The sequence below is a fragment of the Zonotrichia leucophrys genome, chromosome 7, assembly GCF_028769735.1.
Source record: "Zonotrichia leucophrys gambelii isolate GWCS_2022_RI chromosome 7, RI_Zleu_2.0, whole genome shotgun sequence".
In the NCBI taxonomy this organism is placed as follows: domain Eukaryota; kingdom Metazoa; phylum Chordata; class Aves; order Passeriformes; family Passerellidae; genus Zonotrichia; species Zonotrichia leucophrys.
The window spans coordinates 19671208-19696677 of record NC_088177.1 but is presented as its reverse complement, the minus strand read 5'-3'; the positions used below and the strand labels follow the sequence as shown (position 1 = coordinate 19696677).

The 25470-nt window shown below is 45.0% G+C and overlaps 2 protein-coding genes across 3 annotated transcripts in view; one reads left to right on the top strand and one right to left on the bottom strand.

The window, feature by feature from the left end:
* Positions 1-8502, top strand: part of CREB1 (cAMP responsive element binding protein 1) — a 39878-nt gene extending 31376 nt beyond the window's left edge. For both annotated transcript variants that reach the window (XM_064717801.1, XM_064717800.1), the window contains one exon: positions 2045-8502. In XM_064717801.1, the coding sequence (XP_064573871.1) occupies positions 2045-2189 (145 nt within the window). In that variant the 3' untranslated portion in view covers positions 2190-8502. The remainder of the gene's footprint in view (positions 1-2044) is intronic.
* Positions 8503-12186: 3684 nt separating this feature from the next.
* METTL21A (methyltransferase 21A, HSPA lysine) lies at positions 12187-15585 on the bottom strand. The gene is made up of 3 exons (XM_064718927.1): positions 15319-15585; positions 13989-14100; positions 12187-12959 (listed from the first exon to the last, which is right to left on the bottom strand). The coding sequence occupies exons 1-3, from the start codon at positions 15463-15465 to the stop codon at positions 12562-12564; spliced, it is 657 nt and encodes a 218-aa protein (XP_064574997.1). The 5' UTR covers positions 15466-15585; the 3' UTR covers positions 12187-12561.
* Positions 15586-25470: the final 9885 nt, after the last annotated feature.

Below are 25470 nucleotides of genomic sequence, written 5' to 3'. Positions count from 1 at the left end.
ACATAATGAAAACCTATTTGGGCAGATGCAGTGCTTATACAAGGGGCTTTAATGAAATAAATAATGCTGAACAGCAGAGGTCACTTTTTTAAAAGGTTTTTGTACAGAATGTCACCCATCTCCCTTTTTATATCGTTTTCTCATACCAGTGAATAGTGGATATCACTCTTTCAGGCTCTGCATTTGAAAAAAAAATTAATTAGAATCACAGAATACCCTCATTTAATCATCAGTCTTATTTCAGTAAAAGAAAGCTTTTGTGTTTGTGAAAGACAAGAAAAACAATGGGGAATTACCCCACTTGAGTTAAATTGACAGCTTTTGCAACAGTATCATGTTGCATGTGGTGCTTTTAGCCTGTCTGCTTAATAGATATTTGCAAATCTAAGCTCCATAGCAAAGTGGGGAAAAAGGATAGCGAGGCAGATGGTAAGGTGGTACTTACTGGAGGATTATAGTGTAAATATTCATAGATATTATTGTGCAAATTTTCTGTATAAATTTTACATTTTTAAAGCTGTGCTGTAATTCAGTAAAATTCTGGCTGTTCATAATAAACAACTAGCACACAGAGACTTGGGGTGGCTTAACGTACACAGCCTAAAGGGGAAAAAATTCACAGAAAGAAAATGTTGTCACTCAAGGAGACTTGTTAGTAGTTTGCACTGGGAGGCACTTCCTGATCCCCTAGTACTTAATCTTTTGCTAACAGCCCAAAGTTACTTAAATTCTAAATGTTACACATGGTTTACTGAAGCGCTGCAGGCATGTGAAATTGTATTTGTGGGAGTGACAAATGGATACCTGAGTCCTTTCAGGGCTTACAGGCTGTTTTCTTCATCCTGTCTCATTTGTGGAGCTGAATTTCAGAAATAACTTTCAGAGGCTTCTTATCAGTTAGGTCCTGGAATGCATTCTGCTTTTACAGCTCCTATTTATCTAATAAGGGGGGGAACTGGGTTCTGATTTGTCCTCTCATTTCCCACTGACTGTCTCACCAGTCTGTGCAGTATTTGCAATGAAGGGGCACACAGACTCTCCTTTTTGGAGCTGTTGTGCTTTGCACCTAAAGGTTCAGGGCAAATAAGTGTTTATTTCCCTGTGTCTGCAGAGTGCTGCTTGGACAAGGGGCACTGCAGGAGCAGAGCCCTCTGCCTGGGCTCCCATCTGCCCATGGCACTTAGCCTTGTGCTTGCTTTGCACATTGGTGCCATTATATTGCTGTGCAGGGTAGTTCCTGCCTTGCTGTTCCTGCTTCAGGATGCTCAGCAGCACATTAATACCTTCTGGTATTTTTCACTGGTGGTCTTGGTATGTTACCAAGTTACCTACAGGCAGCTCACTCTTTACAAGCAGGACTTAGAAGTTTGACTGTCTTGAGGTCTGTTTTTGGCATAGCTGACAGGGACTAAAGAATGACTTTTTTTTGTTTTTTATTTGAGTCATTAATAGTATCATTGCAGTGATGCAGACATCATTATTAAAATGAAAGCATTGTTCAAGAGCAAATACATGAATGCTCTAAATACAGCACTTTTGTACACTGGTTGATCCATCTTGTTGGACTGCTCACAGGGAAAAGTTAAAGACTGTAAAAGAATAATAGATTATTATAAAGTCAAATTGTTGCAGCAGCATTTTACTCAGCCTAAAGGCTCCAATATGAATCCTGCAAGCAAAATTTTATCCCTGATTAGGATCCTATGCTCACAATAATAATAATAATAATAATAATAATAATAATAATAATAATAATAATAATAATAATAATAATAATAATAATAATAATAATAATAATAATAATAATTTTTCTGGTGCTGTCTTACTGAGATCTGTATGTTGAAATGATGCGTGGATCTTGAGTGTGTGTGATTTGTGAGGAGCAGTTGCTATGAACTCAGTGTTTTTTCCTCACTTGCATTTCTTAGCAATACCTCCACATTCTGAAAATGGCAGTACTAGTAAAGGTTTGCCTGAAAGCAGTTAGGTAGCCCATGTGTGCAATTGATTGTTCTGAATTTGAATGGCCTTTTTTGCTTTGCAGAGAGGCAGCACGTGAATGTCGCAGGAAGAAAAAGGAGTATGTGAAATGTCTAGAAAATCGAGTGGCTGTGCTTGAAAACCAAAACAAGACACTGATTGAGGAGTTGAAAGCACTTAAGGACCTTTACTGCCACAAATCAGATTAATTTTGGATTCTCATTTTCACTTGTCCAGGTGGGATCGAGACTGGTTCTGGTTATACCCAGAAAGACAAAGTAAACTTTTTATTTTCTAAACATTTCTTTTTTTCTATGCGCAAAACTGCCTGAAGCAACTACAGGATATACTTCATCTGTGCTTTGCATCAAACTGTGAATGTTCAAGTACTTGCCTCCACTTCTCCCCTTACAAGATGAATTTCATCATCAGTCTCAGCATGAAGAAGAAGAACAGGCTTCTCTCTCGTCTCCCGATCCTCTTCAAGGAATAACAATGGTCACTTGGGAAGTTACTGTGGGGAGGGTCCTTTTGTAAAATGTCAAGGATTTGTGCTGAGCTCTTTCCATTGCCTTAGAGACAGAGCCACCCCAGCCTCTTGGTCCAGAGAGCAGTGGGCCACAGGTGGAGCATGCCTGGTGCAATGAAGAAGCGTGGTTGCCACACTGGTTTGACACGTTCCTGCTGAGCTGTACCAATACACGGCTGAGCAGCACGCCAGACCAAGGGCACCTCACTGCCACGTTCTTGGTGTGGAGAGAACACACCTTCTTCAGACTAGCCCAGGAGGGGCTTTGATCTGCAATTATTATCTGTATTAAGCCCTCCTGGACTAGTAAAACATTCTCCATACTTGAGAAACAAATGCATTGAAATGAGCTTCACTGGTCAGTTGTTGATTCTCATAGCTTATGTGTGCAAGTGCGTTCAGCGTTCTGAATGCACGGAAAACAGACACCAACTTCATAGGATATGGGTTGGGGAATTATATTTGGATGGGAAAGAAAATTTTAAAAAAGATGCAGTTGTGATGTTCTGTAAACAGGAGTAACACATTACAGCACTACCTATTTGTATGCACAACAACTAAGCAGTTGAAGCATAGCCAACTCCACTTAAGTACTCCCTGAAAACAGTATGGTCTGTGTCCCAAGTCCTCTCAAGCAACGAGGTTGTTTTTATTTCCCTACCACTGTCTTATGCAATGGAAATTATTGTGCTCAGTAGAAATATCAGCCTGGTTTGCTAAATTCTTTTTTTAACTTTGAGGCTGCCTTCTATACATAAATTAAATTTCATTATAACTACTAGGACAACCTCAAATATTCAAGAGGACTTCAAACACGAATATTCCAACTCCTGCTTTGAAAGGGAAAATACTGGTTATTTGAACCTGGCCAGATTAGCTAAACTTTTAATTTATTTGGGATATTTTTTCATGGAAAGGGTCAGATTTACTGAGTAATCTATTCCTGCCACTGAAATTACTTATGTACCTCAGATGTTTGCAAGATCAAGATTTTTTTCTGTGCACTGAGGAACTGTGGTCTTTCCCAGATTTATGGTGTTAAAAAAGGTAGTTCATATTTAAAAAAACCTCTGTACTAAGCATTAGGACTTCAAAAGAATCATGCTCAAAAAGAACCAAAAAAGATCATCAAGAAGTTGTCAAAAAGAATGTGTCCAAAAGAATCATGTGCTGTTTGTGTACTGGCCCTCTGAAGCCAGTCTCTCACTGTGTTAACTCGGGTCATTTGATGGAGTAAGTTTACTTTGTGCTTCTGGTCAAACTTCTATGTATAGAAACGTATGGATGAGGCTCTGGTCTATACCAATGCCTTGCCTAGCAGAGTGTTAGCTAATATTTTTTCCCATTCACTCTATTTCTATTTAAGATGAATTTCATACACAGGCTTCTAAAAGGTTGTACAATCAGTGTGACGTTATAAGGAAAATACTTGGAAGACTCTGGGCAGTTGAGTCTCAAACACCTAAGCAGTATTAAAAGTTCTAGATTTCTCATTTGAGGGGCATTCAGTTTCCAAGAGACTTAATTTAAAAGGAGCAGGGTTAAACTTACAGCATTATTGTTACATCTAGAGTTATCAAGAATTTCAAATTACACTTGCATTTCAAGAAAAAAATGTAAGCATTGGAAATATGAAATAATTCACTTTCACAAGTTTTGTGGGTGTTTATAAATGGTCTATTTTTATCTGGCATAGAGAGTTGATTTTTTTGTTTTTATTTAATGAGAGATGAATCTGTTAGTTTAGCAGTGCAAATTTAAAGAAGACCCTAAGTTCTCAGCAATGCTTTTATTAAAAAACTGTTTCTTAAAATCAGCGAATACAAATACATAAAACGGTTACATTTTCCACAACGAGTACTGAAGTAGAAATGTTGTAATACAGGAGTCATTCTTGTAAAGCATGAAGCTCATGGTGGCCTCATTTGCAGTTACATGGAATGGTTCCTGCAGCTTTGAGGAACACAGAAAAAGCTGTATATGCCCACATTAAGGCTGTACTGTTTGCTAAAACTGTGGGGTTTTGCTCTGAGAGCTGTGTCTAGTGGGTAATGCACGCTGTTCAGAGCTTGCTGGTAATCACTGGGCACAAAGCCTGGGGGCTGGATGGGCATGGGAGCCTAAAACAGTGCCCCAGGTGGGGTTCTCCTAACACACAGTTTGTGCAAACTTGTGTGGCAGCGAGAGGGCTGTGTTACCCGTTTGTCTGTGTGTGGTCTGCAAGTGGCCTGTTGTAGTTTTAGCCTAGACTTCATTAGCAAGTAAAGTTCCACTGAGAAAAGGAATGTAATTCAAAGTACATAGGGGTCTGCAAGAATCTTTATTTTTATTTATGCTGCACTGAGGATTAGGGGACACAAATTTATTTAATGAAAATTATAGATTACAATAATAAAAAATGTATTAGACCAAGTACAGGGCTGGCTAGGCTACCCATACATGCTTTACTATTCATATTGACCCAAAAAGGGAAAGAATATGACACAGGAATCAGTTCCTATGTTATTTACCAAGTAGTGAGGTTGGGGTGATAAGCTTCTATAGACTAAGGCTGTTTGGAAGTAGGATGGAAATGATGCTGACAAGGGGGAGGGAGGATTAGTTTTATATCTCACGGTTGTGAGTTTTCAAGAACTGATAGACTCTTTTACCTGAAGAGAGGGTTAGAAAGGGCTAGATCCGTTACGTTCATAATAAACAAGAATTGGTTTGAAATATAATTTTTGTAATGTCATTATTTTGCAAAACAACAGCACCAATCAGGCAGTTAAGATATTGTCAAAGGTGCTCTTTTAATTTAGATATTCTTGGAAAATACATATGTATAATATATGTACATATATATATATACACACAGTATATAATCTACAGCTCTGAGAGCTTTTAAGTCAGGAATGCTGAGTATTATAGTATATGGAGGTCAGAAGAAGAATTTTTACTTTTCTGTGTGTCTGGGTGTGTGTGGATGTGCGTGTGTGTGTGAAAGCTTCCCCTCACCCCAGTAGCTCTGGGCTGCGTTATTCTAGCTCTTAATTACTGATTTGTTTTGTGCTGTCTCTCAGTTACCCATTTTCAATAATTTTATTTCATCTTTTGTGGCTTTTGTGAAGTTTGTTTTTTATTGATGAAGATTTTTGAAATTATGTAAACAGTTTGTTTTACAACCAACACCACCCAGAGTAATTCACTTCTGTGCTTTTTTTTCTCTTAGGCAGCTATATATCAAAGGCAAAACATTTGGAAAGGTTGTTAAGGTGTTATTTTCTAAAGGAACCACTGGTAAGACTTCTGTTTTCCTCCTGAGGTAGTGGTGATGCATTCTTCCTTAGGCAGCAATTTCACCAGCACTGGGTAGTTGCCAGCACCGTTGCTTGCATTTGAAAGCACAATTTTAGCCTGTTGTGCTCGTCAGGACTGCTCAGACACCTGTAGTTCTGGCTAGCCTGGAGCTGGCATTTGCATTGGAGATCACTGTCTTCTCTGGTACTTGTACATTGGTCAGAAAATTGGTGGGGTGTTTGGAATCATTAAGAGGCTCAGGAAAAAAAAAATTTAATAAGGAAAAACAGCCCTGATAGTTTCTGACCTAAATTTGTACCACAGGTTGCTTTTTTAAATCTGGGCTTCCAGTAAACTGCAGCAGCAACTAGTCATCTGTTAGTGAAAACTGGCACCTGCTTTTTTATTTTGTTTTTTTCATTTATGGCAGACAGTGCTTTTTGTGGTTTAAAGACAAATCCACCCATCAAAGCAAGTTCGATATCAGTGGTTGCAAATCTATGATAGTTCATAGAGGATTGAATTGATTTCCTAAGACCTTGTTTTTTATTGTAATTTTTTTACCCTGAAGCCTAGTTAGTGATGTAACATTTGCCAATGATCCAACCAAAAGGTCATGTATTTATTTTTGTTACACTATGTTCTTTGTAAATGTTTAATTAAAATGTGCACTTTTAAAGAAAAAAAAACAATAAACAAAACACAGAGAAAGAAAAATTAGGGTAAATTTGGTTTGCCTGAGAAGATTTCTGGCATAACTGTTGTGATCCTGCTGCCTGCACACAATTCACTCCTCCACAGCAGTTGGCCCCTTGGCTAATTGAAGTTGCAGATCAGCACCTGGTGCCCAGCAGGCATTGCTGCTGAAGGGCAGGAGAGCTGAGGGGCAGGAATCAGGCGTGTGGTGTCTGGAGCAGTATGTAGAGGATGGATGTGAAATTATTTTTAGAGTAGAACTAGTTCAGTGATCCCATATGGGAAAGGGAGGTTAATTTGGAAGGAAAGCTGAATTATTTTTCAGCCACTTTATTCCCCTTTTCTTAATTTGAGATTTGTCTGCGGATTTTACAAGCTGCATTCCAAGAAAATAAATCGAAAGGCTTTCCAGTAATTTAACACCAGGAAGTAAAGGTACATTGACAGTGTGTCACCTTGCTTGAAAAGAAAAGCACAGCACAACCAGCTTTCTTTAGCAGGAATGATCATAATTTAACCCTGAAGTCTGTCATTGTGAGCAGGTTTTAAAAAGCATACAGTACATCGATGGTTCTCTGTTGTCTGCTGGGAACTCTATTTTCTGAGCTAATTTGCAAGCTGATTCTACAAAAGCCTGAATGTATCCTGAAGCTCAGTTGGTCTGGAAGGAGTCAGACTGGTGAAGAGAGGGTGCTGAAATCCACCTTCTGTGTGCTTGTGGCAGGTTCAGGTCTGTGGATAGATAGACTTGAGTGTGTGAATCTTTGGGGAAAAGGGACCAGATCCAGGTGGTGTAAAGAGGGTTTGCATTTCAAGTGTTTTGCCTTGGAATGTGTTTTTAAAATGTATTTAAGCTGTGGCTTGCAGAGAGATGTGCTTGGGCTAGCTGGCATAGCACAAATTGAAGGGAGTGACCTGTTTGCGTTCTGGCCCTGCAGTGCAGGTTTGTGGCTTGCTCTGTGCTGAGTTCAGCAGCAGGAGCAGGCAACTGTCCTCGGGAGCTGTGTGCTGGCAGGGAAAGGGCCAGGGGCAGGCTGGAATGACCCATGGCTGGCACACTCCATAAGCTGAGCATTCACTGCACTCAGGACTCGAGCAGTTCACTCAGCCTCAGCTGCATATTCCTCTAAATTAGGGGATAGCTGAGAGAGAGCATGGGGATGGCAGGCCTTGAGCCAGTTGCTTATCTGGAAATGGCCACTCTTAACAACTAAGGATGTTTGGGTGCTCTCCACAAGTTGTGTTTTATCCAGGTGCCACTCCATTTTTTGTGTGTTGAATTACATTTATTTATATTAAAACTTTAATTTTAAAATGTTCTACAACTTCAAGTTTAAATGAGATTTGAAACTGTGCTGCTTATAATGGACTTCTTGGGATGGGAACAGGACAAGAAGAGGTGCTAGTTGGTAGCCAGCCCCTCCACAGACTTTTTTCCACAGATTGGTTGTTCACTTCAGAAATTAGTTGTTTCTACTCTGGATTTATAATTTGAAATTGTTTTGAAACAATGTTTTTCAGGGAAGCTTCCAGAGCCGAGGTATTATTCTCCCTTTGTAGTGTAAGCTGGAAAGAGTATGTTCACCTCATCTGCATTTCTGATTCTTTACCCAAACCATGTCAGCACAGAACAGGGTATTTGAGCTTGACTCCCACATACCTGTGGAAGTTAAAAAGACTAAATGAAAATCCATCACTGGGGGAAAATAAAGGCTTTTTTACATCTCCCCAAAAATCTAGAAACATCCCTGTTGTGTTTTTTTTTCTTTTTTTTTTTTTTTTTTTTTTTTGCTTTATCTGTGTTTAAAAGGAATTGTACTGGGTTATAATGCATTTTATTAACACTATGTACATATTAGCTGCTTTGTGTTTCAGAATGGTAGTAATTGCTTTGTATATTAAAGTGATTCTTGTGAATTTGTGAATTATTGTCATAAAGAAGTGCTTTTTCTTACTGTAACCTTTGTGGTATAAACTGTCATAACTCCCTTTTTACACAAACATTTATGTGCAGTCACATAAACATGCTTTAAAAAACTCTACAAAGTCTCTTTTTTGAGCAGGGTGTTCCATTTACACTAATTTAATTTAGTGTAATGCAGCTAGAAGAATATGGGAAAAGGTGTATTTTGAGCAGTCTGTGGTATCTCAATCTGTGCTCTGCCCTAAGTATTCATAAAGTATTCTCCCCAAAGAGAAGGCTGTTTTTAATCTTAATTGAATTAGATTAGTTAGAGGTTAAGTCCTGAAAAGCGAAATTTCTCTTCCTCCTGATATTTTTAAACCTGTTTTCCAGTACCCATTCTGGTGGCAGTTCTGTTGTTTAACAATGTTTGAAAAGCTTATGCCTTTCACAGTTTAAATATGCTGCATGTCTCACTTTTAGGCATTCCTGTAAACCATGTACTACTGGTCTTCAGAACAGAACAGAAACAGAAGGCAGCAAACACTGCAAGGATCACAGCCCCATTATGTAATTGCTAGGCTGGATCCAAACACTGGGATGGAAGCCAGGAGAACAAATTCAGCACTGAGGTAAACACACCTCCAGTGAAGCCAAGGGGAAGCAGTAAGGTCAGCTCATTACAGCTGGGATTTCTAGTTTTTATAATGCCATTCACATTCTTGCTCAGAAAAACCTACAGTAATGAGAGAATCCCAAACAGGGTTAGTCCCTGAGATAAAAATGCACTTTGGCTTGAATTTTGCACTGAAAAGAACTGGGTAACACAGATCCCTGTGTAGTCAGCTATGTATCTTAATATCAGTCAAACATTACCTTGGCTGCAATGGCATTTCAGAAAAGCTTGTTCTCTTGCACATGTTTCAGGGATGGTTTCTCAGTGTCACATCATGGTTGTGTCTTACTTGGTCGCTCCCCTGTGGCTTGGACCCACTCCCTAGAGTGAGTGAATTTCTCAGGAGACTATTAGTGCATTGCCCCACTCCTCAGGGATGCATGGCAAACACATTCTTCTACAGATGAGCTCAGATCACCTGCTACAGAACAGGATCAGTGCAATGGAGCCACCCAAAGGATTGGGATTCTCTAGTGCTGGGATGAACAGGGTGACCGAAAGTGCTTGGGCAGGGTGTTGGTATCATTGCCAAACAGCTGCTGGCAACAGCTGTAGTCATGCATCATCTCATAGTAGAGCAGGAGCTCCCTGGGACCCGTGGGCTGGGAGTTTGCAGGTGTCACTGCCGAGGGCTGCTCCCTGTGCTCACCAGCACTCACACTCTGCTGCTCGTCCTGCACGCCTGGCGACATTCACTTGCAGCCTGACTCACTGCTGACCTCTCCCTGAAGGTAGGTGGGTGGGAACACACAGCACTTGCGAAGCCAGCCTGGGACAACAGAAGGCAGCACTCCCTGCCTGGTGCACGTGGGTGTCAGCACTGCCCGGGAGGATGGACTGGGCTTTCAGCTGAGCTACATTCTCACTGCTGATGCCTGCCCCTAAACGCTGTAGCTTTAAATGCAGCCACAACTGACATGTACGTGGCTGTGGCCTAACTGCAGTATTCCTGGCTCTGGTCTCCTAAGTCTAACAGGACGTGTGCCCCAGTGGCAGTCAGAGGAGAAGGTGTCCCCTTGAGGGATGCCACTTGCTGGGCTGGGGAGGGCCCACCAAGAGCTCTGCAGGTCAGGGGCAAGGCACTCACTCACCTGAGCTGCCAGTGCCATCTCGTGCTTTTCCCCAGTTATTTATGGGCAGTAGCATCACTGCAGCCTTCAGACACCCTCCCTTGGGTGTGCATGCAGCTGCTGTGTAACAGCAGCACAGAGAAAGGAGCCCAGCCCAGTCTCCACCGGCACGTCCCTGCTCTGGCAGGATGGCTGTGGGCTGTAACACCACCAATGGGGTATCTGACACTGAAAACTTAACAATTAGATGGAATTAATCTGCACTGGTTTAAAAGTACAAAACTGTTTCTATCACCAAAGCAAGGCCTGGGGCAAAACCCCCTTCTTAGAAGTGTGCAGGTTGCTGCACCAGCCTTTATTCTGTGCTATTTAAGCAGAATTTTTAGCATGTTCCTGCTATGGCAACAGTGCAAGCTGCTATGGTTGTCAGTGCTGCAAGCTCCAGCCTCTTGCAAGGGCCCAGCACTGCCAGGCTCTTCCCACAGGAAAGTTCCCCTGGGCACTCACGAGCCCAGGCACCAGCACACTGCTTTCTGCCAGCTCCAGCCCAAGGGAGCCTGCGTTACACATGAGCCTAATGGCTACTCCCAGGTGAGTCTGGAGACAAGGATACACCAGTGGGGAGGAAAAGGAAAAGGAGAGGTGAGAACTTACAGCCACACTTCCAAAACTAGAGCCAGAGAGAGGGAGGAGAGCTCATAATTCTTTTCAACCACTGCTCACCCAGCTGAGAGGACAGAAGGAGCTACACCTGACATGTGAGAGCTCATCTCATGATCTGTTTTCAATTAAAGATGCTGTCTTCCTTCCCCCAAACTGACTCCAACTCCAGTTTCAGGCTGCGAATTCCCAGCCAGCTGCCTAAGCACTGTTTTAGTGACACCATGTGGCTTCTGAGGATACTGTTACAGCAAGTGTTCCAGAACAGCAACTCCAGACGGGTCTGAAGCCAAGCAAGGAACTTCGCTGAAAACATGCAAGAGATGTGCCAGAGATAAAACTCAAACCTTAATGACAAATGTGTCATTTCCACATTACAGTCAGCACAGCACTTCTGGACCACCGACCAGGAAGTATAATGGAAGCAAAAGTGACAAAAATTTCCAAAATGCCCATGGCCCAAAGCTGCTTTTTTCTGCTGAGCCGTTTGCTGTTGCCAGTGTCAAATACCCACACATGCTCAAAGTCTGAGCCTGAACTGAGGCTTTTTAAGTTTAAAGCAAAAAAAGTTCCACATCCACACACACAAAAAAGGGTACTAAAGCAATTTCTGCGTTTAGAGGTGTAGCTGTTTTCTGTTAGCCATTGTTTTCATCAATTTCATTCTTCCACCACTAGAATGAGAAGGAAGTCTGCTGCTGGTGCGAGATGGATTCCCAGATCTTGTGGGATAAACACACAGATGTGTTTTACAAGCTCAAGGTATGAAATCTGTTACTTGGTGCAGTGTCTTAACTACCACTGTGCACTGAAACCTAGACACTGCCCCAAGGTCCCAAGTAATTCAAGAGTAAGTAGTTCCCCTGCTGCAAAGACTTTACAGAGCACCCTCCTGCCCTAAGTAACAGCCCTCAGAGACAGAGGGAGCACAAACAAAGGCACAAAGTAGAACATTACCTAGTGGTACTTTGAGAGTCAAGGGCTGATTTGATATTTTAAGAACAGCTTGAGTTTCCTTGTTGCACTTTCCCAGCAGCACATGTGCACGTGTATATCCTCCAAGGAGCCTTGATCTGTATGAGGCAGACTTGTTATGGACAACTCAGAAACCACAACTGCTTCAGTACTGCAGGTGTAGCCCACTCACTTGCAAATCAGGTAAAAATAACACTGATTTTTAGGCTGGCTTACTTGGCAACCCCTGTTCCCAGTGCCCCTCCGGATTTTGTTCTTTGTTTCACTGTGCCTCCTCAACGCAGTAGTGACAGCAATAAAACAACTTTATAGCATCTGCCTTTGGTTCTTTTCTGCCTTTTAAGTGGTTTCTTTTACCACAACTTCTAAGATGAAGAAGTCCTGAAGAGTTAAAGCATTTAGAGCTGGAGCATTAGCTTTTATTTCATACTACTTTTATTTCATCCTACTCTCCTACTTTTCTAGAGTTAAGGCAGCGATAAAGGGAAAAACCCCATTGTAATCTCTTTAAGTTTCCCCCAGAAGTTAAATGTGGTTTGATTTCAGACAACATACCTTTTGATATAACAATTTTGATGTTGGATATGACTCTATTCAGATATGAAGCAGAGGTTCAATATGCAGAACAGAAGTACAATCCTTGCTGTATCAGACCCAGTGATCAGACAAGACCATCAGAACAAGAAGCCAGTGAAATAACACAACTGCAACTTCATGCTCAGGAACAAGTGTATTGAGTAGAAACAAAGGGGAGAATTGAACAGCATCAGTGGCTTATTAACAAAGCAGAGAGTCACAAGTCATCCTTGCGACTACCCCTCTGTGCTTTGTAGATATGAACATCCTTGCTGGAGTCATAGTGGACCTCAGACACAGAGAAACGCTCTCTCAGCATCCTCAAGAACTTGAGGTCGCGCTCGTAGCGGATGCGGCAGGAGAGGAGAATCACCGTCCGCTCTGAGCACAGGTGCTCCAGCGTCTGCAGCAGTTCTGCAAATGTTTCTTCCAGATAAACGATGTCTGCACCCAGGATTAAGTCAAATGCTCCTGGAGAGAAGTTATCCAGGTCCTTTCCCCACGTCAGCTCCTTCACCACCGCTCTGGGACGGAGTTCAGGGGGTAAGTTCGCCTGCACGTTTGACTCCAGGAGCTCCAGTGCAGCTGCTCTGTCTGTGATGGTAACTCGGGCACCTAAGGGGACAAGAGGGCATGGCTCACACTCACAATCCACACACATCCCTCAATGCAGCATGTGGAATACAGTGCTTAACTCCAGCAGGCTCCTTAGGTCCTGTTAAACATTAACAGCTCCTCTGAGCTGCCTGATTGAAAACAAACAAATAAAAGAACAAAATAAGCAAAACCCCCCTGTCTAGAGACATCCTACCCTCCATCAGTCACTTAAGAATATAAAGTGTATAAAGATTAAGTTGGGTAGGGAAAAAACCAAATTTTCTGGTGCTTTTTCTTAATGCATGAAAGTCAAGGAGTTACTTTTGGCCTTTCTATATGTGACAAAAGAATAAATCACAGGGGATGTTACAATTAACCTGCTCCAATACCATATTTTTCTATAGGAGAGAGGCAGTTAGAGAGCGTCTTTCACAGGTCAGACAAAAGTTATGCCTGTATGATTTTTCATTGCTTGACTGTATTTTGTCAAACTGTTTTGTTCCTATGATTTCAATAGGCACCTTTCACAGCCACTAGAGCTTTGAATTACAAAGTTAACCTGGGAAAGATTGCACAAATTTAACATAGTACCCAGTTCCTGCTTCATCCACAGACAGATCAGCAGCAAATCACTTCATTTCTCCATGCCCTGTGTGCAAGACAGGCTAATAAAAGGCTTTTGCAAGCTCGGAGAGTGGTTTCTGTCTGTAGCTTTATCTGCATGGGAGGACAAGGGGAAGAGGGGAAGCACAGCTCCTGTCCCTGGGGGGAATAGCTGCAGAGCCGAATGCTGCTGAGCTGCCTGCCATGGCAACAGGCGTCAGCCTCAACAGGGTCCCGCCACAGACCAAACTGCAGGGGCACCATGGCTGCAACAAACACCCAGCAGGCTCTGAGTCTACCCAGGAAGGAAGATGACCCACAGAACCATCACAGCTCACACGCGCAGCTTTGGTGCTCACTTCTACACCAGGCATGTACATGTAAAAGAGCTAGTTTTACTACAGTTGTGATTTGCTTTAAACCAGACAACAAAAAAGCCCTTACCTAGTAACGTGACCACTATTCCCAGCAATCCAGTTCCAGCTCCCAGCTCAATCACAGACCGATCCCTGAGATCAATGCCTTCCATCTCCAGATAAGCACACAGAACAACAGCCTAAGCCAAGAGAGAAGGACGATTAGGCACAGGGTTTCAGTCATACTGAACACAGGCTTTCTGGTTTAACCTGAGGGAGAAGGTTATAGGAAGGGTCAGGTGCTTCAGGTCTGCAGCAAACTTTGTTCAGCACTTCTCCACCTCCTGTGTGCACCTGTAGTCTTTTTATGCTTTATGGAAATTTTTTATAGAGTTTTATGGAAGACTCCTACTGGCAAAAGGAAAAAAGAACCACAGAGGTTACAACTTAGATGTGGTAACTGCTCCAGAGGTTACAACTTAGATGTGGTAACTGCTCCATGAATCCCCAAACATTAACAGGAGGTAGAAAGAGTTGTATTTGGAAAGGAAAAGTTGTATTGGAAAGGAAATACAATAATTGTACCTGGAAAAAATTTCCTCAAAGGAAGTTTGAGAGGTTGTCAAATACTAGCAAATGAACCCAGTACTGCAAAAGTCCAGAATAAGGTTTCATAGTATCTTGTATGGTATTTCAAAAGGTTTCTGCACAACACTGGTATGCCCTCAGGAAGGACACAGGGAAAATAAACTAATGACACTTCTAGCTGGTTATATAAGCATGTTATATGTTATACAGATCTTGAGGAGGACCTCTCCCGCAGCAAGTTCTGTCAAAGCTGATGTCCAGAAAGATCAGCAACCCTGTACACCAATTCATTTGGGAAGTTTGCTAAAAACGCTACACTTCTTCTTTTAAAGAGGTAAAAGTGCAATCTGTGTGTGGACTGAAATCCACCCCGATGGGAAGCCCTTGGATTCCTGCAGTGATGCTGTGAGCAACTGCGCTGTGGCCTTGGACCCATCGCAAACCTCTCTGTTTTGGACGGTTCTTATCCCCAAGATAAAGGCTATCAGCAGTCCTGCTTGGATCTATGCTGTGCTCTGAAAGGTGCCAAGCTAACATCACCAGCCACTGTAAAGAAAGAGGTGAGAGTTATCCGGGATATTTCCTGTATTGGGCACTGGCTATGCAGGGTTTGGATGGTGCATCTCTCTTGCATTCCTGCAGGATCTCTTATGGGGGAAGAGGGAAAAGTAAGGCATAGTTTAACATATTCTTTCCTAGCATGAAAAAAAAAAATTAAAAGCCTTCCCTTTACAATTCTACGGTAATTTCCTACGTTGAATCTGAAAGCTCGGCAAGAGCCACGGGAAGCCACCGAGTGCGGAAAGGCTGCGCTTGCCATGAACACCTACCGCGTCCCAGACCACGGCCGCCACCCCCAGGCGCCGCCAGTCCTGCTGGAGGCGGATGGTGCGGCTGGCGAAGTGGAAGGTGGCCCAAGGGCTGTGCAGCTGCCGCGCTGTCCAGCCGCCTCCCTCCTCGTAGGGCACCAAGGCCATCCCGCCGCCGGCTCAGCGCGGCCCCGGCCGCCGGGCAGGCCCTGCCCGAGCCCCGCGCTGCCCCGCGCCGCGGGCAGGAGATCCCCGGGGCCGCCGCGGGGACAGGCCCGGCCCCCGGCCCGGCCCGCCCGCTCCGCCCGCGCCGCGGCCCCGCGGCCGCCTCTGCGCAGCGCCCGAGCGGGAGCGGCTGCGCTCAGCCGCCGCGGCAGGGCGGTCACTGCTCGGGTACGCGGGGCTGGGCTGGGCTGGAAGGGCCTCGGAGCGGTGCTGCCCCCGGCCGCGGCGGGAGCGGGGGCCAAGGCGGCGGGGAGGCAGTGCCGGGGCCGGCGGCGCGGGGAGGCCCCGGGGCGGCCCGAGGGGAGCAGCGCCGCGCTGCCTGCAGAGGGAGGCCGGGCCCGCATGGGCTCCTCGCCTGCTCACGGCCGCTGCCACGCGTAAAGGTCCGGGGGAAAGGCCCCATGGCCGTGGGACATTATCAGCTGTCCCCGCAGCCTCCCTGCCGTTCCAGCCTTGGGCTTTTGCTTCGGGGCTTGGAAGGCAGTGCCCGGGAAAGGCATTTGCACATCGCAGCAAGCCCCGTCCTCCATTGCCGGCACGGTATCTCGGCAGGGAGTCATCCCAAGCTGGGAGCGCTCCCTCAGGCGCTGGGTACCCAGCCCAGGCACAGCAGTGCTGATCTCAGTCGAGCTCCGACCAAGGCAGCACAGCCAGGGCTGCTCTCGGCTGGCCGTGTGGCTGAAGCGCTCCCCGGCGCTGTTTGTGCAGCGGTGTTTCTTCACCTTTGGCTCCATTTAATCTCTTGTTTGGCAAAAAAACACAGTGCTCCTCTCCTGTGTTACTTGAACTAGCTCCAAAGACTGCTAAAGGCCATGGAAGAGCCGGGGAAGTGTCCTGGCAGCTCTCATGCTCCCGCTGCCTGGAGGCACAGCCCCACAGAAAGGCGCAGTGCCTCCTGAGCCCCGAGAGGAGCACGGGCGGCAGAGGCGGGGGACACAGCTTCTCTGCCCCATCTCCAGTGGCTCTGTGCCCTGACAGCTCCCGGTAACAGCACCCATGAGGCAAGGCCGGCACCTCGAAGGTGGGGACTGTAACCAGCTCCAGAAAACATCTCCTCTCTTTCCCACAGGGACCAGCAAATCTGTCTGGCAGTCAAAGGCAAATGTGGTTACATCTAAAAACTGTGGAGTGGCTCAGGATTCGTGAAAATCTCTGTGGAGGATCATTGCGGGTAGCACAGGGGTAACAGTGAGTAAAGCCTGTTTTTAGGGTTCTGCTCCTGTAGAAGAATGGAACCCAAAATTTCACTTGCCCCAAACCAGTCCATACTTGTCTTACGGCAACTCAGACTTCTCCCTATAAACATGCCAGAACAGGTGTGATGATTCAGTTTTCTGTGGTTTTATGTCCTAAACTGCTGGTCCCTTCCCACTATTCCCGGTTTTGAGAGTTTGAAATTGCTTGTGCTATTATCTTGATTATTTTTTTAATTATTTATATAGGCAGTGTGGGAAAAAAAGCAACGAGAGTCATTACATTTGAAACAAGAACTCTGAATGACTTTTTGTGTCACCTACATTCTGCCTAAACTACATCAGCAGGCGAATAGAAGAAAACTCCCAAATGGCACAAAGCTTCCACCTCCTGCACCATATGCCAGCCCTGGGATCTCCAACCAGAATATGAGGAGTGAGGCAGGGCTCCAGTGCTCCCACTGCCTCCTTTCTGTCCCCAGATGAGTTTTCTTCACCTGCAGTATTTCATAAGAGCAAGTGTCTAGCTGAATAGCAACTAGATTAAAAAAAGGCTGCATGTGAATATGTATTGTTCCCTAAGATGACAATGCAGTGAGTGCTTTTATCCCAATAATGTGATTTTATTAGTCAGATATCCCTGAATATCTCAGGAGCGCAGCAGGTTCTCTACCAATCCTGCCCTGCTTCCCAGAAATATTTCCCCTTCTTCCCTGACAATGTTGCTCTGCCACTGACTTCCATGAGCCTTAGACAGAAGATCAGAAATTACTTTCCAGATCATAACTGGGGAGTGAAGCTATTAAGAGAGAAGCAAGTCCACTAGAAGTTCAGTAAGGGCCCTGATTTCCCATATTCATTCTGAGCCTGTGTTTACCTTCTCTTCATTTTACCACATCCATTTTCTAATAAAATGGAGTACCTGGGTGTTACGGTGGCAGAGAGACACACTTGGTTTCTTCTACCTTTCCTGACAGTAAAAGGATAAGAAGAACACAACAACACAGAATTGTGGCTAAAACAGATATCCAGAGCTGGAATGCCTTTCTCCCAGCAGGGCTAAAGCTCAGCACAGCAGTGCAGTGGTGAGAACGTAGCCTGGTTTGGCTTTTGAGCACTGCAGAGGGCTGTAAGGACACCTAAGCTGCAGGTAATCTTGTGAAGTAGGAAACAGCTGATTTTAAGGTAAGCAAGAATGATTTAAAGTATGAAGAAACACCAATTCAAGTCCATTCTTACCTCATTCAACTACTTGATAAAGCAGGCATAATGTAGCCAATTATGAGTAAATCCCACCACCTCGGATTTGGGTAAGCTGCTCGGGGTGATTAAGAAAAAGTGTTTAAGTGCAGTGGTCCTTGAAATACTTAAAAGATCAAAGAACATAGTAGGTAAGATAGAAATGAGTACAAATTATTTAGAATCTATACTAATATAACTCCTACTGCAATCTTCTCTTTGCTGGTTAGTATGTAAAATCCTCTCTTAGAAAAGAATGTGCCAGTTCTTGTGGTAGCTCTGCAGACACTGAGTGCACTGCATGTCTGCGCATGGATTTTGGAGACATCCATGATGGGAAAATACTGCATCCCTCACACAGTCTCTGGTTACCAAGGCAAAGGCAGTTATAAATAGAAACAATCTGATTTTTTTTAAACTCTATCTAGAAACCTGTGTTGTTGATAACCCTGTGACAGCAATGCCTTATTCTAAACGGTTCTGTTCTGCATTTGTGTGGAAACTTCTGGCTTAATCCTTTCCTCCCGAAATAAACAGCAGCTACTTCTGGTTGTCATTCCACTGAAATATGAAAATTGTCTTGGAAGTAAAGTTTGGGCAAAGATCTGTTTTGCTAAGAGTTTTCATCAACCAAGTGAACAAGAGCTAGCACAAAGCATGGAGGAAAACCCAGAAAAGAAAGCAGTCTTTCTCCCTATGTATCATTGTAAGGAGCCATTCAAATGACTAGCACTGAAATGATTTAACAAGTTTTACACTTTCATCTTCACCAGTAGAAGAATCTTCCAGATTCTCCACATCAGTAAAATAGATGGGGTGGTGAATCACTTGCTGTTAAATACAAAGGGAATAAAGCAGAGATTAATTTGGTTGATGACAGCTTGCGGTTGCAGAATCGAGACAGCCTCAGCTTGAAGTGATTTGGACCATCTTTGAAACTGATGGGGTGAATTAAAAATGAAAAGTTTTTTTTTTCTGCAGAAACTGGTGGGTTATCAGTAGACCTTAGAACCTGATGCTTCTGCAAGATCCTTGCAAAAAAAGTGAAATCTTGAAATAAATGTATAATCCAATCTAGCATTTCATTTTCTTTACACACAGAATTACATTAAACAGTGGAAGTAATGATCAAAAATATGAAGATGTGTCATTTCATAAGCGCTTGAGCTGAAACACAAGAAGTTTCTGGAACCTCTGAAAAGGGAATTGTTCCTATCAGTAATAGTACATTTATGCCTTCAACCTTGCCTCTTGATAAACTGCCATATATAATCACCACGTTTATTTAAATGTCTTGTTGCAGAAGGATCACTTAGCTTTTATTAGAATTATGTGAGTGAGCTCTCGAGGGCCTTGCAGGTCTGAAAGCAGACATTGTTCTGAAGTTTCAGTTAAGGAACAAAAAGCAAACTGAGAAAGCTCTTCTTCACAACTAACCACTGGATTTCCAATTGCACTTCATTTGCTGGAAACCTCCCCCCACTTTCAGATGTTCACAGACCTACAGCCTTACCCACATCTCCAGCTGCTGAACCTCCAGGCCACGAGATGCCGGTGCTGGATCTTGGGAGGGGAGAGTCCATAACCATGGAGCAAGACTGACACGTGAGCAGACATGGGAAAGGCTGCTCCAGCAGCACTCCAGGGGCACAGGGCTGTGGTGGGGAAATGGAACAGACATGGAGCAGGGAAAATGCTACAAAAACCTTCTTTTTGTGGAGTCTGAGTATGGATCTAGAAGGTTAACATTAGGTGGAGAAATTTATGATATAGTCTATAGGTGCAGTGTTTTGCAATTTGAGATGAAATTATAGTGCAAGCAATGCACTGTATTAATTTAAAACTAGTTAACAACTAATTTTAAACAATTTTAAAACAATTATATGAACACACAGACAACAGCTATAGCATTCATATAGATACAAAAGCATTTCCCTCAGTGCAGCTGTTACCCTTTTAAAAGAAGAAAGAATCCAAGCATATGAAAGATGTGGGGGATTTTGTGTCATTTCTAATGGTATTGTCAGTGTTTCTCTTCTTGAGTCCTTAGAAAGAAAATCCATCAGACGATAGAGAAGATGGAAGAGTTGAGTCTAAACAATTTCAGGTACCTTAAAACTAACAAGGAGGGTCCCTTAGCACCGCTGTCCAGGCTTTGGTGGCCCAGAGTTGGAATTACAACTGCAGAATGTTACCCTAAATAAGCTTGCTGCAGGACTTACACAAGCACAGTTAGACTTTTCTGAGAAAAGATATTAAAGTTTGTGTTAAAATACTGAAAAGCATTTTCCTTTTCCACAGAAGAAATCTGTCTCCCTGACCTGCAGCAACAGCTATTTCTGCAGCTATGTCTAATACTTGATAAATCAAAGTGGTGGTTCTGCTAGCCCAAAGTACAGCTTTGCAGGCCTCCGTCTTGCCTCCAGCTCATCTCAAATTTTCTCAGGTACTAAGCCTCCATTATCATGAACTTAGTCTTTGGTAACTGTCAAGCTGGTTTTATTTTACCTGAAGACAAAACAAAGGCAGGAGCAGAAGAGAGAAGCGAAGATAAAGACAGGTTTACTCCCACATGCCTGTGCTGTTGGTATCCCTGCAGCGATCCAGATGCTCGCATGCCAGCCAAGCAGCTTCTGCATTGCCTGTAATGACATCTTAGATTGCAGCAAAGGCAAAAGGAGGGATTTAATCAATGACAGCAGCACTGCAGTCTGTCCTTACGCTATCAAACACAGCTCCCCAGCCCTAGTTTGCTTGTATTCACTGCAAGCCAAGGTAGTACAGGAGATTTAATAGTGCGTGAAACATTAGGGCTACTAAAAATCCACCTTGGCTGTTCTGAATAACCTCCCTGGTTACTTTTTTCCCCCAAACATTGGAATATTCTATTTCCCTAGCTACTGTTTTGCTCAGGGATTTTTCCCTTAAATGGCTGTAGTCTTAGGTTACTTGTCAGCTTCAAAAGACATCACACGTGCAACATTTTTGTCCTGTCAGCTGGTAGTGGTTTTCAAAACAGGATGCCTATTTTTCCCCCGATTATTTCCAAGTGAGACACAGAAGTCTGAGCTTTTGTTTTCAGTTGGTTATACAGGTTCAACCTGGTGATTCATTCTTCCTGCAGTTACATTTCCAGGAAAAGACAAAGCCCTGGCTCTTCTCCAAGTTATCCTAGTAAGATCAGAAAGCTCTCCTCCCCCAGCTGTGACACTTTCTAAGAAGGGAGAAATTGAACAAAACACATCCCAGAGTTGGTGTCATCACCCTGCAGACAGGCAAGGAGGTGCATGACCTTGGAAAGGCATGTGCAGTACCAAGTCAGGGTGAAGATAACAGCAGAGTTTACTGGATTTAAGATTCTCGGCCCTGTGAAGCACAACCAAGTGTGTGCAACGAGCCATTCTCCATTTCTGGGACTGATGGTGACTGTGAAGCTGGATGGTTTACAGGAAATTCTGCAATTTCATTTCAAGCCTTTTAGAAGACTTTCATCTTCTTGTTGCAGTTGGTGTGGACAAGAACATATGCTTGGAGTTGGGAATTTTTCAAGAGTTATTACTCATAAAGAAGCTGGTAACTTTGGCTTCAGACATCTCCTCTTAGGGATACTGCTGCTTGCAGATGAAGGGAAGCCTGGTTTTGCATAATGAGGCAAAGGACAACAGGGTTGTGTGGTTGTGAATGCAAGTGCTGAGATTTCAGAGAGGGACTTAAAAACCTGCACCACTCTGCCTACGAGGAACCATTGCAGGAAATGTAAAGACTTGTCTGAGAAGTGCAAGCAGACAGCAGCTCCCATGTACTCAGCAAATGGGCCAAGTAAAGAGACAGAATTACCTCCCCTTGCAAGCCCACAAGCCAAAACACAGCTGGTAGCACTAATATTAATCGTGTCAAGCCTGGTAGTCTTCATTTATTATGCATCCTGCAAATAATTATACATATAGTTAAGTTTATAGCTCAGAAGCTGCATTTAGTGGTTGGCAGGGTGTGCTCCTCACTTGGAGTAGTTGGCAGGGTATTGCTCCTCTGACCTCATTAGACTAACATGAGGAGCAAGTCTGGTCCTTTGCATATTCAGAATAAACCACAGGTCTTTCTAATCTCTGCATATTAGTAGCAGAGGTCACTACTGCTTTGGCTGTCATCACAATCTGATTTAGGGTTTGTTTCAAGGTGCTGTCTGGCCTTCCTTAAAGGCTGTGTGGGGCTCTCCTGGAGTTTGCAACAAACTTCCTGAGAGGGCTTAAATTAGGATTCATTTCTCACATTTTTGAAAGTTACTTTTCTTTCCTTTTTGTGAAAATTGAAGCACAGGAGGGTTGCTGCCCAGTGAGTGCCCTGCTCAGAGACAAGGGCTGGTAATTGAGAGTCCCATGGCACACACATCTCTTTCTGGGGCAGGAGGAAAAGAGGTTGAATCCCAACAGTCCATAGTAAGCTATTTTCAGCTCAGGCATTCAGTATTGCCATGATCCGCCATCCAAAATGCCTGCTTATGCAAAATGTGGATCTGCCCATTGAACATCAAAGTAACTGATTTTTTTTAATAATGGGAACTGTCTGATGATTCACTGGGGTAAATCAAGCAGAACAGTAGAAAGATGAGACAGAAAACAGGAAGAGAACCAGGACCAGTATCAAGTCACGATAAAGGGTACTCAGTGTATTGCTATAGCAGTAAGTCAGTAGAATGTTAATAGTGTTTCATTTCTGCAGGGCATTGTTCAGACTACACCTATTAACAGGATCACCTGGTTCTGCAGAAAATACACACAACAACAGGTTTTGTCATATTATCCTGGTAAGTCAGATCTGAATTAAGACTTTAAGAGTTACTTTGCCAAAATGGAGCAGGAAATGAATATTCCTCATCACTGCAGCTAAATGAAAACATGCACAGATATGGAAAATTACTCTTTACTGGTGTACTGAGGTATGTGGAAGCGGAAGCTTAACTTCTGGAATGACAAGGAGGTGGAACAGTTTGCTGTTTCTGTGACTTCCAGGGATTAAATTCAGCTTCCTCTTGCTTAAGACCTATATGAATAAGTCCTCACAGGGAAACAGACTACTGATTTCTTTCCTCCCTCTGCAGGTTTGTATAAATCCTGATACTCCACAACAGCAGTAGCGCAGGGGAAGAGCAGCTTTCGTCTCTCCCCCTTTGCAGAATTACACACTGAGAACAAGTAGGAAACCCACAGCAAACTTCAGCCCCTGTGAGGCAGAGGAACCAAAACCTTCACACCCAAGTAGCAGTGAGGCACATCACACACTCCGGCCACTCTTGAGTTCCCAGCATTTTTCACCTATCGGCACAAGTACGTGGGGTTTTGGCTCTTGGCCCCAAAGGCTGGGTCCTGGTGCTCAGCTGCCCAGTGAGCCACTCCTGCTCACTTCCTCACCCTTGAACAAGGATTTTCCACAGCCCAAACTGCAGCTTTGGCAAAGGATTTCCTCGAGGCTGCTCCAAAGCTGAGAGTCAGTAGAGGTCCCAGCTTGCTGCTGGGATGCCCCGAGGCACTTGCTCAGCTGCAGCGCCCTTTGCCGAAGCCAGGCAGCCCCACAGCCCACGGCTGCAGGGGCAGACAGACTGGCTTTAGGCACGGACCCTGGGCATGGCTGCTGTCCTGCTGAGCTGAGCAGGTTTGCCTGTGCCTCCCTGCACTGCTCTGCATGGAGCAGCTCACCTCCAGCGGCATGGAGTCCCTGGAAGGGGCCCAGCAGTGCAGCAGGAGTGCAGCTTGCTCAGCCTCTCCAGCTTCTGAAAATAGTCAGCCAGGTGCAAAGAGTGAGGGAAGGGATTGCTCTTCTCGTGCAAGAGGAAATTATGCCAGTTTTCATATTAAATATTGCAGATATTCATATTAAATAGTGCAGATGCAAGCCAACTCTTATTCTTGCTTGAGAATTAATTACTTCAATAAGTCACAGCAACCCTCTAGCTTCTTCTTTTTCCCACCATGCTCACAAAAAAATCAGTGAGTGCAATGCCAGAGGGAAGAAAACACCAATCTCTCAATGGCTATTTTGCATTAAACCCCTTTTTTCCTCCCTGGCCCAGGTCTGTCTCCTGTTCCACCCTGGCCCTTCCTAGAACTGGGAGCAGGACTGGCTGGCCTACAGCTTTCCAAGCAGAGTGCAGAGGGTGCAGAAGGACTTCAGTTGGCCTGAAGTGGTTCAGGAAGAGCTGAAAGCAAATCTTCCCCAAGGCCCTGGTGTAATCCACAGCAAGGTCAGATTCCTCTGGAGTAACAAGGCTTTGCAAACTGTCAGTAGCATGCAGACAGGCTTAGCTAACACAGTTTAGAGAAATTGCTGGTAAGTGAAAAGGTATCATTCATCAGTCTGAGGGAATAATCCTCATATAAGACTATAAATCATTTGGTCTGTCATTTTATTGTGCCTGGGATTAAGTTGTACAAATTCTGGAAACACAGCATCTCTGACTTCCTCTCTTCAAAGAAACTACACATGGTTTGCCCAAAAACTCCCCACATGGGAGAGCCAACATGGGGATTTTTCCTACAAAATGGAATAAAACCCTGAGCCTGCTTATCTTTGGAATAACTGCCAGCATGATAGCAGAGTTTTGTAATACTTTTGTGTGTTCCTAAGTCTTCTGCAGAGCCATTCTTCTTATCGGGGGCCAGAGTTAAATTTTTGTAGTGATAGTGGGTTGTTTCATTGCAGAACAACACGTTTGCCTTTATCAGGGCCTCTGACTGCTGTGGGTATCTCGCCCTCTAATCCATCTTCCCTGGAGTGTATTTGAACATTCCAGTCCTCTGAGGAGCTCTCAGGTAGCTGAAACTCAGCAAGCGAATCCGCAGCTGCTGGGGACTTTGAGTGCTCCCTGGGGATGCGGGCGGCCCCGTGCAGTGTGGCATTCCCGGACTGGTACCGCGCACGGCAGGAGCGGAGCGCCCGGCGAGCGGCTGCCCCGGCCCGGGAGCCCTCCAGCCCCTTAGAGGGAGGGGAGAGGCCGGCCACGGGCTGCTGCAGCTCGCGGGGCTGCGCAGGGGCTGCCGTCGGGGCAGCGCGGGCGTTGTGGCTCGTGTTCCTGCGAGTGGCTGTGCTCTGCCTGTCCCTCCGGGCTGTACCCCCGCTGTCCCCCATTCCCGCATTCTCGCACGGCCGCTCCCGGCGCGCCCGCGGCACGTGCACGCCGGGCCAACGCGAGCCCCCCGGGGGCGGGGCCGAGCGGGCGTGGCCACGGGGGCGCGTCTGAGGCCTCGCGGCCGGCGGTGCGTGCGCGCGTGCGCGTGGGGAAGGCGCGGGGAGGGGAGGGCGGAGACGCGGGCCGGGGGAGGGCGCGGCGGCGGCCGCGTGACGAGCCCCGCGCCCATTGGCGGAGCGGCCTTCACGCGGCGCCGCGGCGGGAGGTGATTGGGCGGCGGCGGGGCGGGGCCGGGGCTCCCTCCGGCGGGCGCTCGCGCGAGGCCTGTGCTCACCGCGTGCAGGAGGCGGCGGGGCGGTCGCGCGGCCGTGGGGGCGGGCGGGGCCGCGCGCG

Coding starts and splice junctions, on each gene's coding strand:
- METTL21A (XM_064718927.1), bottom strand. CDS start 15,465: ATGGCCTTGGTGCCCTACGAGGAGGGAGGCGGCTGGACAGCGCGGCAG. Junction 14,101..15,318: donor CGGCCGTGGTCTGGGACGCG/GTAGGTGTTCAT, acceptor CTCTTGGCTTAG/GCTGTTGTTCTGTGTGCTTA. Junction 12,960..13,988: donor AATAGTGGTCACGTTACTAG/GTAAGGGCTTTT, acceptor TTGTCCCCTTAG/GTGCCCGAGTTACCATCACA.